Source organism: Scyliorhinus canicula, chromosome 16 (assembly GCF_902713615.1).
Source record: "Scyliorhinus canicula chromosome 16, sScyCan1.1, whole genome shotgun sequence".
In the NCBI taxonomy this organism is placed as follows: Eukaryota; Metazoa; Chordata; class Chondrichthyes; order Carcharhiniformes; family Scyliorhinidae; genus Scyliorhinus; species Scyliorhinus canicula.
In genome coordinates, this window is record NC_052161.1 from 112,829,590 (window position 1) to 112,845,262 (window position 15,673).

The window sequence follows — 15,673 nt, forward strand, 5'->3', positions numbered from 1 at the left end:
CCCCTCCTAACCTTTTTTGGTCACTAAGGGCAATTTAGCATGGCTAATCCACCTAACGTGCACGTCTTTGGGCTGTGGGAGGAAACCCGAGCATCCGGAGGAAACCCACGCACACACGGGGAGAACGTGCAGACTCTGCACAGACAGTGACCCAGCGGGGAATCAAACCTGGGACCCTGGCGCTGTGAAGCCATAGTGCTAACCACTGTGCTACTGTGCTACCATCCTAGTCCTTAGCAAAAGTCTCAACCTTCACGGGGATGTTCTTGTTGATCACGACCGCCATGCCCCTAATACTCGATGAGAAAGAGGTGAAGAAAACCTGCCCGTTTCAATTTTACGTGTTCTTTATCATCAAAATTAGTGTTTTGTAACAAGGTTATGTCTTTTTCCTTTTTATTTTCAAATTTGGAGTACCCAATTAATTTTTCCAATTCAGGGGCAATTTAGAGTGGCCAATCTATCTAACCTGCATATCTTTGGGTTGTGAGGGTGAGACCCACACAGACACGGGCAGAAAGACTCGGATGATAAGGAAAACCAGGATGGATATTAAGCATATGGCACATTCTCTATAATCGAAATAACAAGAGTCTGTGAAACACTCAAGGAGAAGCAGACATTCCAAACAGTGCTCAGTTCTTAGCATCTCCCCTTAAACAGGATAAAAGAGAGTAAATTCAGACAAACAAAACCATAACAGGGAAAGAGAGCAGATTAGAGTTTGTCTGAGTTGCAGGCCATCAATCCAAATCCTTGTCCCTCATGGTCTTGGTTCAGCAGTTGGATTATTGGAAGACTTTGCAGTGTCGGCAGATACAATTTCCAGGGTAAAGCAGAACGTAATTCACTCCAACTGCCTTGGGTTTCCTTCAAACTTCATTGAAGACTCAACATTTTACTTGTATCGCTGCCAAAAAGTCCTGGAAGAAGGAACACCTCACTCCCTGATGGAGCCAGGTCCCACCACGCCTTTCTGCCTCCAAGACATTCTGCCGATCTTTGAAATTGTGGAAGTGAACGATTATAGACCTGGGATAAAGATTGTCCCTTGGCCTTAATGACAGGATACGACGCGCCCTTCCCAATTTGAAATGCCCAGCCTTCACATCCAGTGTAGGAAAGCGTGGCAGCCAGTTCTCAAGGGATTTAATAGGAGCCTTCCCCTGCACTCCGTCAGGCAGATAGACGACTCGGATATTCTTCCTCAGACCTCGGTTCTCCAAATCCGACAGGATTCCCGACATACCATAAAGCTGGTTTTCCCAGGATTGAATTTGTGCCCCCGTTGAGGAAGCAACATGTCCGTCGTTCAGGACTCCCTCCTCCGCATCATCGAGCCTTTTATCAGTATTCTGAAACTCGGCCTCATGAGCAGGTGAGTTTTCTGCTCAATAACATGGATAATGTCAGCAGTCATCATTTTCATCGCCTCCCAGAGAGCCTCCCAGATTTTCCGGGAATCAGGCTGCCATAGTGAAAAGGCTGCCAAACTCCTGCTGAATCCGCAATACACCCCTTTATTGAAGGAAATCTTCACATTGTCCAGCATATTCTTACCAATGCTCATTCAGAAGCCTTCCAGGGTCATGATATCAATTACAAAGTCAAGGATTAGACAGCTAAGTACTGAATAATCGGGGTAAACGATGGATTATAAGCGAGCATGCCAGCATCACATGATACCCCCTGGATGACCTTTGTTAATAATTAACTAACATTATAATAAGATACTTATTGCTAAGTCAATGGCGTAAAGATTCACTCTTTGAATTTCTTCTGATTGGTGAGTTGTTTGACTGGGGAATTTATATTTAAATTGATTTCATTCCTTCTAGTGGCTGAAATAAGCTGGCTGCTTTATTGCCTGATAATTAACCTGCTCCAAAGTACTGCCAATACCATCTACTCTGTGGTCATCAAAGAGGAAGTTTAATGGACCTTCCAGGCATGAATACGCTACTGTGACTGAATACACTGAGAGGAGGTGGCAAGGAAAAATAGAACAAAAAATAAGGTAATGGGAGATAATACGAATGATCAATCAATGCTCATGTTACTCTTGCGGAACATTCAAACATCCATGAATTAGGAGTTGAAGTCGGCCTCTCGGCACATCGAACCTGCCCTGCCATTCAATGAGATTATGGCTGATGTTTGTAACTCAACTCCACATTCCCGCCTACCCACGAAAACCTTTCATCCCTTTGTTTATCAAGAATCTCTTTGGCTCTGCCGTAAAAATATTCAAAGACTCTTCTCCCTTTGAGGAAGAGAGTTCCAGAGATTCATGACTCTGCCGAAGGAAAATAATTCTCCTCAGCTCTGTCCTGAATGAGTGAAACCCTTATTTTTAAACAGTGATCCCGAATTCTAGATTCTCCCACAAGAGGAGCGGGCCATGCTAAATTGCCCGTAGTGGCCTAAAAAGTAATGTTAAGAGGGGTGGGGTTGTTGGGTTACGGGTATAGGGTGGATACGTGGGTTTGAGTAGGGTGATCATTGCTCGGCACAACATCGAGGGCCGAAGGGCCTGTTCTGTGCTGTACTGTTCTATGTTCTATGTTCCTCAGCATCTCCTATGTTACAATCAAGTTGCCCCTTACTCTTCCAGATTCCAGCAGACACAAGCCTAGTCTATCCAACCTTTCCTCATAACACAACCCACCCATTCCAGCTTTTAGTTTCAAGAAATAAATTGCATTCATTTAGTTCCTTTTCAAAGCACTTTAGAGTCATTGAATTGTGACCCAGGAAATGCAGCAAATAATTTACAAAGAGCAAGGCCCAACGAACCGTAATGAGAGGAATAAATGTGAATCAGGATACTGGGAAAAGCCTGCGACACCGCCTCGAACACTTTTGTTTATGCACAATGACAGATTGCAGCTCGGTTGTCGAGTGCGAGTGGGCACAAGAAAGTGAGTAGACACAGGAAAGCGAGTGGGCATGAGAAAGTGAGTGGGTACGGGAAAGTGAGTGGGTACAGGAAAGTGAGTGGGTACTGGAAAGTGATTGTGTACGGGAAAGTGAGTGAGTACAGGAAAGTGAGTGGGTACGGGAAAGTGAGTGGGTACGGGAAAGTGAGTGAGTACAGGAAAGTGAGTGGGTACGGGAAAGTGAGTGGGTACGGGAAAGTGAGTGGGTAGGGGAAAGTGAGTGGGTACAGGAAAGTGAGTGGATACAGGAAAGTGATTGTGTATAGGAAAGTGAGTGGGTACGGGAAAGTGAGTGGGTACGAGAAAGTGAGTGGGTACAGGAAAGTGAGTGGGGACTGGAAAGTGAGTGGGGACTGGAAAGTGAGTGGGGACTGGAAAGTGAGTGGGTACGGGAAAGTGAGTGGGTAGGGGAAAATGAGTGGGTACTGGAAAGTGAGTGGGTACGGTAAAGCGAGTGGGTACGGGAAAGTGAGTGGGTACGGGAAAGTGAGTGGGTACGGGAAAGTGAGTGGGTACGGGAAAGTGAGTGGGTACGGGAAAGTGAGTGGGTAGGGGAAAGTGAGTGGGTACGGGAAAGTGGGTCGGTACGGGAAAGTGAGTGGGTACGGGAAAGTGAGTGGGTACGGGAAAGTGAGTGGGTACGGGAATGTGAGTGGGTATGGGAAAGTGAGTGGGTAGGGGAAAGTGAGTGGGTACAGGAAAGTGAGTGGGTACGGGAAAGTGAGTGAGTACAGGAAAGTGAGTCGGTACGGGAAAGTGAGTGGGTACGGGAATGTGAGTGGGTATGGGAAAGTGAGTGGGTACGGGAAAGTGAGTGGGTACGGGAATGTGAGTGGGTATGGGAAAGTGAGTGGGTAGGGGAAAGTGAGTGGGTACAGGAAAGTGAGTGGGTACGGGAAAGTGATTGTGTATAGGAAAGTGAGTGTGTATAGGAAAGTGAGTGGGTACGAGAAAGTGAGTGGGTACAGGAAAGTGAGTGGGGACTGGAAAGTGAGTGAGTACGGGAAAGTGAGTGGGTACGGGAAAATGAGTGGGTACTGGAAAGTGAGTGGGTACGGGAAAGTAAGTGGGTACGGGAAAGTGAGTGGGTATGGGAAAGTGAGTGGGTACGGGAAAGCGAGTGGGTACAGGAAAGTGAGTGGGTACGGGAAAGTGAGTGGGTACGGGAAAGTGAGTGGGTACGGGAAAGCGAGTGGGTACAGGAAAGCGAGTGGGTACGGGAAAGCGAGTGGGTACGGGAAAGCGAGTGGGTACGGGAAAGTGAGTGGTACGGGAAAGTGAATGCGCAGAGAAAGTGAATGGGCATGAGTCAGCGTTCAGTGCCTAGATGTTGTCTTTTAAGAGCGAATTGCAGAAATACTTGATGTGGAAACTTGTGTCGGCTAATGGGAAACCGGAGGGGAAAGTGAACAATTTGTGGCTCTTTCAAATATCAAGAACAGACACGCTGGAATAAATGGCCTGCAACTGTGCTTACCAATCCGATGGTTCTATAAATGTGCTGCTTATTGTTAGCTTGCCATTTGGGTGGGTGAAAAATATGACGGGCCAGTTGCCTACTGCCACTTAAAGATCACCTGCAGTTCTTATATGGGAGGTATGCTTTTCAAAGGTAGCCAATAGACAAGCACTACGGGTAGAGTGACATGTAACGGCATCCTGATTTTCAAATCGAGCAATGAAGATTCATGTGCAGCAACTGATGGAGGATACCGTTCCTGAAACTGGGTAATGTGAGACCCAGCAAATCAGTTAACTGCAATGGACAGAGTGACAGCCCAATGCCGTGTGGCTTAGTTACTGCAACACAAGAGGAAAGTTGGACTCTTTGTCACACCTCCCATTCTCTGAGCAGGTCCGTAACACTACACCTTACCCCCAGCAGTCTCGAGCCCTGTCTCTGTCGCTTCCCAAACCCCGGCTATAATTAACAATGGGACACCTCCCTACACCTCCTCTGCTTGCACTCATTCCTTGCTTATTCCCTCATGTTGTGGAGATGTCGGCGTTGGACTCGGGTGAGCACAGTAAGAAGTCTTACAACACCAGGTCAAAGTCCAACAGGTTTGTTTCAAACACGAGCTTTCGGAGCACTGCTCCTTCCTCAGGTGAATGGAGAGGTATGTTCCAGAAACATTTATATAGACAAAGTCGAAGGAGATAGGGGATTACCCCTATCTCTGGATCTCTAAAAATTTGATTACCCGCAAATGCTCGCATTCCAAGCATTGTCTGGCATCTTTGACTTTGTTTATATAAATGTTTCTGGAACATACCTCTCCATTCACCTGAGGAAGGAGCAGTGCTCCGAAAGCTCGTGTTTGAAACAAACCTGTTGGACTTTGACCTGGTGTTGTAAGACTTCTTACTGTTCTTCCCGCATGACAGTTTATTGCTTTTGCCCACAGTAGCTGAAATATGACTTCTACCCTTTGTATTCTAATCTTCTAGCTGTCGATAGATTTCTAGATAGTAATGGCATCAAGGGACTTGAAGATAGTGCAGGAAAATGGCTTTGAGGTCAAAAGATCGGCCATGATCTAATTGAACAGAAGGGCAGACCTGAGGGACTCATTGGCCTACTCTTGCTCCTGTTCCCATATCCCTATATAAAAGATCAGCATTAATCTTTTGGAGAAACATGGCTGAATATCCTATTCCTGGTCCTCCGTCCAATCAAACATAAGATAGTCTTAATGAGCTTCACCAGCTTCAATTAGAAAAAAAAAATATTTTTTAATATTTTCATTTTTACCAACAGATGCATATATCCTACTAATTAATATATTACATCATAATGTGCAACTTTATGCTGAAGTAAAAACACTTCTTCTTTGCAAATGAAAAGTCTAGGAAAAAAATGAGTGTTCATTTGATGTCTACTTGTTGCTAGTAATTATCCTCTTCATCGTCATCATCGCCTTCTTTGAATAAACCCAGTCTCTGGAAGCACTGGACAATATTGGCCAAGAAGAAGCTCGTCGTAATGGCAGTGATGGAGACACAAACCCCGGAGAAGAAGATGATCAGATAGTCTGTCAGAGTCAGTGAGAACTCACACTCAACGAAGCTGTCATCAGATAATTCGTTGAGCGTAATCTTCCTCATATCCCTGGGCAAGGAGCACTGGATTGCAGCAAAGCCTTGAAGAAAGGAACAGAGATTTTTTTTTTTTTAAATCGAGCAAGCAAAATGCAAGCAACTCAGTGTCATAATATACACACAAGAATATGATGGTGCACAGACAGGCAGTGATTGACACACAGGATGACCAATGAACACACAGAACACAGCAGCCAATCACCAGAAAGGACACGGCCACTATAAAGCCAGAGGGCACTAGTTTTCCCGCTCTCTTGGGATGCAGCCTCTGAGACAGTCAGAGCCCATGAGAAACAACTAGAACTTACACCATGTGCTAGTAAGATAGCCTGGTCAGGTTAGCCTCAGGTCTCCAGTCAACCCAGCATAGTGTCAACCCACAGTTAAAGTATGTATGATAGTTAAGAGTTCAATAAAATTGAGTTGCATTTCTTCAAGTGTTGGAAGCCTGTCTCTCTCATTGCTACGGTAAACGCAGACCCAGCTTACCCAACACATCACTCAGTCCCAGAAAACCCTGCCCTCAATCCCTTGTCCTCCAGACGTGCCCTGTTGGATGTATCTGTTTCCTGACTCTCCCACACCAGGGGAATTTTAGCAGGCTTGCCTCAAAACAATCAGAATTCACACCCTTGTGGAGGAGGGAATGGGGAGCCCTCCCAAAAATGTAGGAGACTGGCACTTGTCACTTGCAGTGGCCAAGGAAGTGTGAAACCATCCCTGGAGAGGGTATATTAAGGGATGGTTGGTAACCGTCAATTTCTAACCAACTCTCATCTTGGTACCTTGATGATTGTGTTTCCACGTGAAGGCTGATAGCAATAGTAAGCTTGATTAGTGTTTAGTACTCGGGGCATTCTGCATTGTTTGGGGTACGTACATACAGCCCTGCACATGTCTCTAGCGATTCCCACTGCTCAGTGCTGGAACTGAGAGTATACTCCAATCAGTGAACTCTGCATCGCCCTGTACAGGTACCTCTTTCACATCACTGCCAACAGCATAGACGTGATCACTCTCGGGGTAAATGTTTATATCTGCGGCTTCGTCGGCTTATGGAGAATATGAACGAGGACAAAACGAAGTGGGAAAAGTGCCCCACGTTTTGGGAAAACCTCTGTCCATTTGGCCACCTCTACCAATGAAGGGGTTAAAGACATCTCATGCAGGGAAAGTGGATCTGCCAACAAGCGTTGACTGATTGTTCATTGAGCCTACTTCTGATATTTTCCAACGCCAACACAAAGCGTGGGGTTAGGAGAACCACATTCAATGGAAAAATAAACCAGTGTATTGTTTCCAGCACACGGTGCTCGAAGCACCTGCAGCGTGGAGACAGGAAAGAAGTATTTTCATTGACAAACTCTGTCACCTTGTTTGTTTCACATCTGTATTGGTGATCTGTCAGTGGCAGCTAGGGTTTTAATGATCAGTTAATGAATACACAGAACAGTGATGCTTCCTGCCTGCGCACCCAGGTTAAGAATTCTTGGAGCTCTGAAAATAGTGTCCTGCTAAACAATACTTCTATCCACTTTTCCCCAGGCACAGCACATGGACTCCCAGGTTGTTTGCTTTCTGGAATGCCTGGGAGGTCTCCCATTCAGCCCCATTGGGTTCCAGGTGCACATCTCAAAGGCATTCTTCCTGTAAACCCCGCGTATTCATCCGCCTGTGCTTGAACTGTCCAGTCAATGGCTGCAACGCTTGGTTTAGTCCAGGCTGATAGGGTTCACCTTGGCCCGCGTTGATTTAGTGGGTTGGGTGGCAAGTGAATGGAAAAATGAGTCAGCGTTGCCAGCCCTGACAGCTATTCTGTGACTGCTAGAATATGTCAGTGGGCGCGCATGAGAAGAGTCGGCATGGATTGGATGTCTCCACCTGGTGAAGCAACGACATCCCTCACTCAGGAGAAACGATCACTTGGGCCTGCGGGCAATTCGACACCAGCATGAGTCAGTTCCTCGAGGAGAGGTTGGGAAAAGACTGCGGGGGGGGGGATAATTTTGGGGTTTGCATTCATGTAGGCACAGCAAGAGGCCACTCGGAGCCTCAAACTTGCTCTGCCATTCTGATGGACTGTGGCTGACCTGGACCTTTACTCCATCTGTGGGCCTTATCCCTTAATACCCAAACCTAACAAAAATCTCTCAATTCTCAACTGACTCTCAGCCTGTCAAATCGAGTACATTGTCCGAGAGAATGCTTCCTGACATCACTTCAAAGACCAAATCTCTAATATTAAGGTTGCGTCCCCTTGTTGTGGATCCCACACCCCCACGACTCCCCATCACACCCCCCACCCCCACTGGAAACAGTTTCTCTCTATGGTATCAATTCCTTTAATAACTTTGAAACTACAAATTCACCTATTTATATGACATCCACAGGGCGTGACAGAGCACCAAAGCCATTTTAATAATAATAGGGCAGCACGATAGCATAGTGGTTAGCACAATTGCTTAACAGCTCCAGGGTCCCAGGTTCGATTCCCGGCTTTGGTCACTCTGTGCGGAGTCTGCACGTTCTCCCCGTGGGTGCGTGGGTTTCCTCCGGGTGCTCCGGTTTCCTCCCACAGTCCAAAGATGTACAGGCTAGGTGGATTGGCCGTTATAAATTGTCCTTAGTGTCCAAAATTGCCCTTAGTGTTGGGTGGGGTTACTGGGTTATGGGGATAAGGTGGAGGTGTGGGTTTGGGTATGGTGCTCTTTCCAAGAGCTGGTGCATACCCGATGGGCCAAATGGCCTCCTTCTGCACTGTAAATTCTATGATCTATGATCTATAACTTTATTGTCACAAGTAGGCTCACATTAACACTGCAATGAAGTTACTGTGAAAATCCCCTCGTCGCCACACTCCGGCGCCTGCTCGGGTACACAGAGGGAGAATTCAGAATGTCCAAGTCACCTAAGAAGCAGGTCTTTCGGGACTTGTGGGAGGAAACCGGGGCACCCGAGTACTTTGAAACTCCAATCATTGTTGTTATGTAGACAACCATGGCTGCCAGGAGCACGTAGCAAGATTTCACAAAGAGCAAATGTGATAAAAGACGAGTTCACCCATATTTTGTTGGTGGTTGCATACTGAGAACGATCTCCCATTACCGGAGCGGCATGAATATTTTAAATTCCACCTGAATTGATCCAAATTGGACATCTGATCCTGTGGCCAGCACCTCTGACAGCGCAGCACACCCTCAGTACTGCAGTGAGGTATCAGTTCTCGACTTTGTGATTGGCCCCACAGTCTTCTAGCGTAGAGAATTGAATGCTGCCCAATTCGGCAAGTAGATATTTTTGTAACAATGGTATTTTCCCCCAGCCCTTTATATTGGCTGTGTGGAGTTTTCACATAGTTTGCAGCCTTATTCAGCGGGTCACAAGGTGGTAGGCTGGGGATATGAAAAGCTGGAGCACAGATGTTAAGAGGAACCCTGTTGGAGAGATAGGGCCATAGACCTTTGCTGGAGCAGTGGAAAGGGAGTTTTCAACTGCATGGAGTTGTCTGCAATGTATCGCTCTCCATTCATATCTCACTTCCCCCTCCCAACCCCACATCTCTTCTACGCCACCTCTGGATAATACCGTCCCAACACCAGTTCCAATGGCATTAGCCTTAGACCCTCCATTTACTACAACATTTCTGCTCAATCACACCCTCACTGCCACCTTGAGTACCCTTGTCCCACTAGAAGAGTTACTCCCTCTCACAATGGTCATTCCTCCTGTGCTCATCTCTGCTCCATTAACTCCAAGGAAGGCAGACCTGAATGTTTGTGGTGGACAACTGGCCTAGCCATTCCCCGCCACGTCTAGCTGGACCACATAAAACACTATTGGGTCCTGCTGTTCACGATTCCAGGATCATCCTAAAACCCTCGTCTCTGTCTCTTCCACCCTCACCACCGGTACGTTTGTGATCATCCATTTAGCTGTCTCTGTCACTTCCCTCCCCTCCCACAGCCCACTCACCCAAATTTTCCTGAACACTTTCATCTTTCTCTCATTTCTCTCCTATCTTTCCTCATGGGGGCACGGCAGCACGGTAGCATTGTGGGGCAGCAGGGTAGCATTGCGGATAGCACAATTGCTTCACAGCTCCAGGGTCCCAGGTTCGATTCTGGCTTGGGTCACTGTCTGTGCGGAGTCTGCACATCCTCCCCGTGTGTGCGTGGGTTTCCTCCGGGTGCTCCGGTTTCCTCCCACAGTCCAAAGATGTGCAGGTTAGGTGGATTGGCCATGATAAATTGCCCTTAGTGTCCAAAATTGCCCTTAGTGTTGGGTGGGGTTGCTGGGTTATGTGGATGGGGTGGAGGTGTTGACCTTGGGTAGGGTGCTCTTTCCAAGAGCCGGTGCAGACTCGATGGGCCGAATGACCTCCTTCTGCACTGTAAATTGTATGATATGGCCTCCTTGAATGCAACTTGTCCATGAAGTCTGTCTCCAGCTCCTTCGATCAAACTGCCGACCATCCAACTTTACTTCCTGGCCCACATGTTAGCTGATATTGTTAATGATTTCCTGAGCTATTGTCCATCTTCCCTTCAAACCTGCCGCCTTCGTTACTCGTTTTCCTAAGAAGACTCACTCTGTCCTTGCAAACTACCGCCCCCATCTCCAAACGCCCTTTTTTCCCCAAAGTCCCGGAATGTGGAGCTGCCTCGCAAATCCATGCTCATCTTTTCTGAAACGTCAGGTTTCTGCCCAATCACAGCCTTGCTACACCTTCTAAAATCACAATGACATCCTACATAACCGGGAGTGTGGTAAACTACCCGTCCCGTGTCCTCCTCAACCCGTCTGCTGACTTTAACCAGTGTTGATCACACCATCCTCCTCCAACACCTTTTTGTCCAGCGAGGTGGGGCTGTACCTCCCATTCCTGTCTATCCAGATATACCCAAAGAATCACCTGCAATGACTTCTCTTCCGTGACCTCTGGAGTCCTTCAATGATCTAGTCTCGCCTCTCTCCTATTTCACATCTACACACTGCAACGTCACCCGAAAGCACAGTGCCAGCTTCCAGCTGTACCCTGATGGCACCCAGCCCTCTCATCACCAGCTCACTCCTGCATTGCCTCTGATTTCTTGGATCTGACATCCAACCCTGGAGGAGCAGCAGTCCCCTCCAACTAATTATTGAGAAGACTGAGGACACTGTTTTTGCGCCTATCATAAAGTTCACTCCCTGGCTGCCGTCTCCATCCCTCCCCTTGGCAATTAGCTGAGATTGAACAATGCTCTTCACACTCTGGCTTGACCCAGACCTGCTCCATAATACTGTCATCATCTTCCTTAATTCCTGACTTAGCTCCTGTGCTGCTGAAATCCACTCCACACTTTTGTTGGCTCTGGACTTGACTTTTTCAATACTGTCCTGCGCAGCCTCTCACCTTCCCTCCTCCACAGAAACATGAGCTCACCCAGAATTCTTCTAACTTACACCAAGTCCAGTACCCCCATCATCCTGCTGTGCTCACTGACCTGCAATGGCTCCCTGTCTCATAAGGACGCGATTCAAAATTTCCATCCTCGTTTGCAATCTCTCCACGCTCTCGCCTGTCCATCGTTGTAACCTCCTCCAGCCCTACAACATCCCTGAAACACATGCATCCAGTTACGCCTTGTTGAGCATGGCTGAGTTCAATCGTTGTACCATTGGTGGCCAAGCTGTCAGTTTCCGGAAGTCTCTCCGGAATGGCGTTCCCTCTCCATCTCTCTACCTCTCTCTCCTCTTCGACATGCCTTTACACTTACTTCTTTGACCAAGCTTTTGATCACCTGTCCAAGCAGGCCAGCAGCACGGTTCGATTCCCGTACCAGCCTCCCCGGACAGGCACCGGAATGTGGCGACTAGGGGCTTTTCACAGTAACTTCATTGAAGCCTACTCGTGACAATAAGCGATTTTCATTTTTTCATTTTCATATGACTCAGAATGAAATTTTGATGGATAATGTTCCTGTGAAGCACATCAGAATGTTTTATTATTTTAAATATGCTATATAAATGCAAACTGATTTGACGTGTACATTGTCAACAGTGGAAATCTGAAATAGGAAATCCTCGGCACAAACACTCCTCAACCTTATCAACACAAACAGTAATAAGAAAGTCATTTATCCCTTATAAAGTGTCCTGTCAGAGCGCGTACAGCCTTGTGGACACTCTCATTGAGTTAATTGACCCTATTTTCACTCTTGCAGGCATCAATCCATTAACTGTTCCGCTAAATGTGTCAGTCTCATGTCTCATTATTCATTAACTTCTGTTGTCTAGACAAAATAAATGTTCTCTCGCTGTCATTGCTGCGCTTTGTTATTGGAAATATTAAACCACAGTCCACTCATTCTCTATTTTATTCTCGGCTGCTGTCTTTCTACTCTCCAGAAGCTAAATACAGTGCGAGTGCTTACAAACTGGTGAGCTAAAGGCCACTCACTGGCTGACACCTTAGCTGGTTTCAACATGGTCATTGAGCCACACAGACCCAGAGGCCGGAGGATGCTCCCTTGTCCTAGTTTGACCATCACGGGGCAGAATTTAATGCCCTTCCCCAAGGTAAGTTTGGTGGTGGGGTATTTAGTCGGGCAGGAGGGTGGCAAGTGGGGACCCCACCACCGTCCTGCCTCTGTACCTAACAGGATCAGGGCAGGGAGACGCATGAAATGGCGTTCCTGCCCTGCTGCAAATTTAGACCCTTAAATGAGCACTTAATACCCACTTAAGGGGCTCATCCCACAGCTGCTAGTATTCACCCAACAGTCGGCACAGGAACCTGGTTTGAAGCCTGGAGATGGTGGGATACATTTCCATGGAACCCAGTAGATGTCCTGTAGCCATTCTGTGAGTTTTGCCAGTGAGAGGAAGCAGGCTGAGTAACTGTGGGAGGCATCACAATTGAGCCTAACCCTGTCCTCACCCAATGTTCACACAGACACACACACACACCTAGCAGGGGTAGGTGAATAACTATTAAGAAACCCTGGGTAACTTCCCATACCCCCTCCCTCCCTCCCCCACCCCCCAATCCAGAGGTGCTGAGGCCAAAAGGTGCAGCCCCACTGCCAACCTGCCTCCAAACCAGTTACCTCGGCAGAGCCTCTCATTAAGCCACTCGACCCTGAGCTGTAACCAAGCTGTTTGGGAGCTCTCAGAGATAAGTGGCAGGAACTCAGACTGGGAAAGTTAACGAGAGCTCAGTTTTCACCCTTAACTCCGCACCTAGCCCACAAAGACAGACAGAAAGAGAAAACTGCTTTCAATATTTCTTTCAAAAATCATATAAAGTAATGGTTTGATTTACACGAGAACCTCTAATACGTCAGTAAAAATTAATCTTTTCACGGTACCTTTTCTTACTTTACCAGTCCCAGTACTGCTGAGGAGTACCTACATTAATTAATGTTATCTATCTTTTCCCCCTCCTTGGCAAGGTGCTGCAGACTCATGGCTGGGGCATGGTTTCTGCAGCAACCAGAGGTGACCCCACTCTCTGTGCGTTCTCCCTGGAGCCAGTCTAGATGGTGACATTTCTCACCAACAGCTATATCATCCGCCCGGGGAACCCACATAGCCAGCCAGGAAACAGTGACTGGGAGCAGGGTGCAGCTGCCCAGTTTTACCCTGGTCTGGACCTAGGGAGGCAGGGGAAATGTAACCATGTCCCTTGCATGTATCTTATAATCTGTATTAGTGTCACAAGCAGGCTTACATTAACACTGCAAAGAAGTTACTGTGAAAAGCCCCTAGTCGCCACACTCCGGCGCCTGTTCGGCTACACAGAGGGGGAATTCAGAATGTCCAATTCACCTAACAAGCACGTCTTTCGGGACTTGTGGGAGGAAACCGAAGCACCCGGAGGAAACTCACGCAGACACGGGGAGAACGTGCAGACTCCACACAGTGACCCAAGCCAGGAATCGAACCTGGGACCCTGGTGCTGTGAAGCTACAGTGCTAACCACTGTGCTACCGTGCCACCCCCTTCATTAATGGCTAGCTTTGAAATCCAGAGATAGGTTTCTTTGCAGTGCTTTGAAAAAAAAATCCCATCACAGATTAATAGACATTTGTAGCACAGAAGGATGCCATTCGGCCCATCGTGTCCATGCTGGTCAACAAAGATCTGACGACAGTAATCCCATTTTCCAGTGTTTGGCCCACAGCTCTGGTGGTGACGGCGGCGCAAGTGACTATCTAAGCACTTCTTAAATGTTATGAGAGTTTCTGACTCAACCACCCTTTCAGGCAGTGAGTTCCAGATGCCCCCCACTCTCTGGGTGAAAACGTTTCTCTTCAACTACCCTCTTTAGCCTTCTACCTCTTATCTTAAATCTATGCCCCCTGGTTATTGGCCCCTCTATTAATGGAAAAAGTGCCTTCCTACCCACCCTATCTACACCCCTACATAATCTTATTCACCTCTATCAAGTCTCCGCTTAACCTGCTCCATTGAAAACAGCCCCAGCCTATCCAATCTCTGCTGATAGCTCAGACCCTCCAACCTAGGCAGCATCCTGGTAAATCTCCTCTGCACCCTCTCCAGTGCTGAACGAGTTTATAAGCCGAGCCTGCGGCAGTGATTCACAGGGGGAGCAGCACTAACCTGTCGGAAGAAGTTCGGCGTTGTCCCTCAGCCAGAGGAACAGGTTGGCGAAGGTACAGTTGCAGAGCCAGGGGTTGCCCTCCAGTCTGACGGTGCGGAGGGAGGGCAAGGCGCTGAGGGCTGCGGCACTCAGAGCCTCCAGCGCGTTGTCATTGAGCTCCAGCACCTGGAGCAGGTCCAGACTCTGGAAAGCCGCCTGGTCCACCTGCCCCAGGTGGGGGTTGTTCCCCAGGCGCAACATGATCAGCCTGTGCGCCGAGCTGAAAGCCCTGGGGCTCAACTGGGTGAAGTTGTTGTACCTGAGATCTAGATAGATGAGCTTGGTGGTGCTGAAGATCCCCTGGGCGATGGAGGAGAGGGAGTTATTGCTGAGGTCCAGGTACACCAGGTCACCATAGTACATGAAGAAATCAGCCGGGATCTCCTGGATGTGGTTGTTGCTGAGCAGGATCTTCCTGATAAACAGTGGGAAAGCCCCAGTGGGCAGGGCAGGGAGCCCCGAGCCCCGGCAGTCTATGGTGTGGCTGTCCCGGCAGGCACAGCCTTCGGGGCAAGTGGAGCCCAGCGGCAGGGCGAGGAGGAGCAGCAGCAAGCAGAGGGGGTGGCACGGGTGCATGGCAGAGGAGACTGGAATCAGGGCTGCGGTGGCGGCTGAGACATGCTGAGGGAATGCAGGCACTGCACCGCTGTGCATGGTGATCGAATAGATCAGATAGCAGCGAGGAGGGAGGAGGGGAGTGACTGGGAGTCAGCGCCAGGAACGGTAAATCTATCAAATCTTCCCACTGCACCGGGAAAAGGTTGCATTAACACATTCTAACAGCCCAGCTTTACAACGCCATAGACTGCAGCCACTTTATTAACATCCACCATCATTGCAAACGCATTGTGGTGCGTCTGTCATCGCTGTTAACAGCTGCAAAAAAAAACATTGTTTAAAACATAGACCAACGTCTTTCACATATTCAGGGCTTCCCCGCTGTTGTAAATGTGGGGGGAACGGGGCAACCCACGTGTGCACAGCA

At 48.0% G+C, this 15,673-nt stretch overlaps 1 protein-coding gene across 1 annotated transcript; it reads right to left on the reverse strand.

Annotated features, from left to right (window-relative positions):
- Nucleotides 1-5,655: 5,655 nt before the first annotated feature.
- lrrc38b (leucine rich repeat containing 38b) lies at nt 5,656-15,450 on the reverse strand. Its single transcript, XM_038773380.1, has 2 exons — nt 14,649-15,450; nt 5,656-6,082 (listed from the first exon to the last, which is right to left on the reverse strand). The coding sequence occupies exons 1-2, from the start codon at nt 15,340-15,342 to the stop codon at nt 5,829-5,831; spliced, it is 948 nt and encodes a 315-aa protein (XP_038629308.1). The 5' UTR covers nt 15,343-15,450; the 3' UTR covers nt 5,656-5,828.
- Between the last annotated feature and the right edge of the window lie 223 nt (nt 15,451-15,673).

Bases quoted from the DNA above. Each gene is read 5' to 3' on its own strand.
- lrrc38b (XM_038773380.1), bottom strand. From the start codon at position 15,342: ATGCACAGCGGTGCAGTGCCTGCATTCCCTCAGCATGTCTCAGCCGCC. The intron at 6,083-14,648 runs GTTAGTGCTGCT...CCTTTCTTCAAG, and splicing joins CGCCGAACTTCTTCCGACAG to GCTTTGCTGCAATCCAGTGC.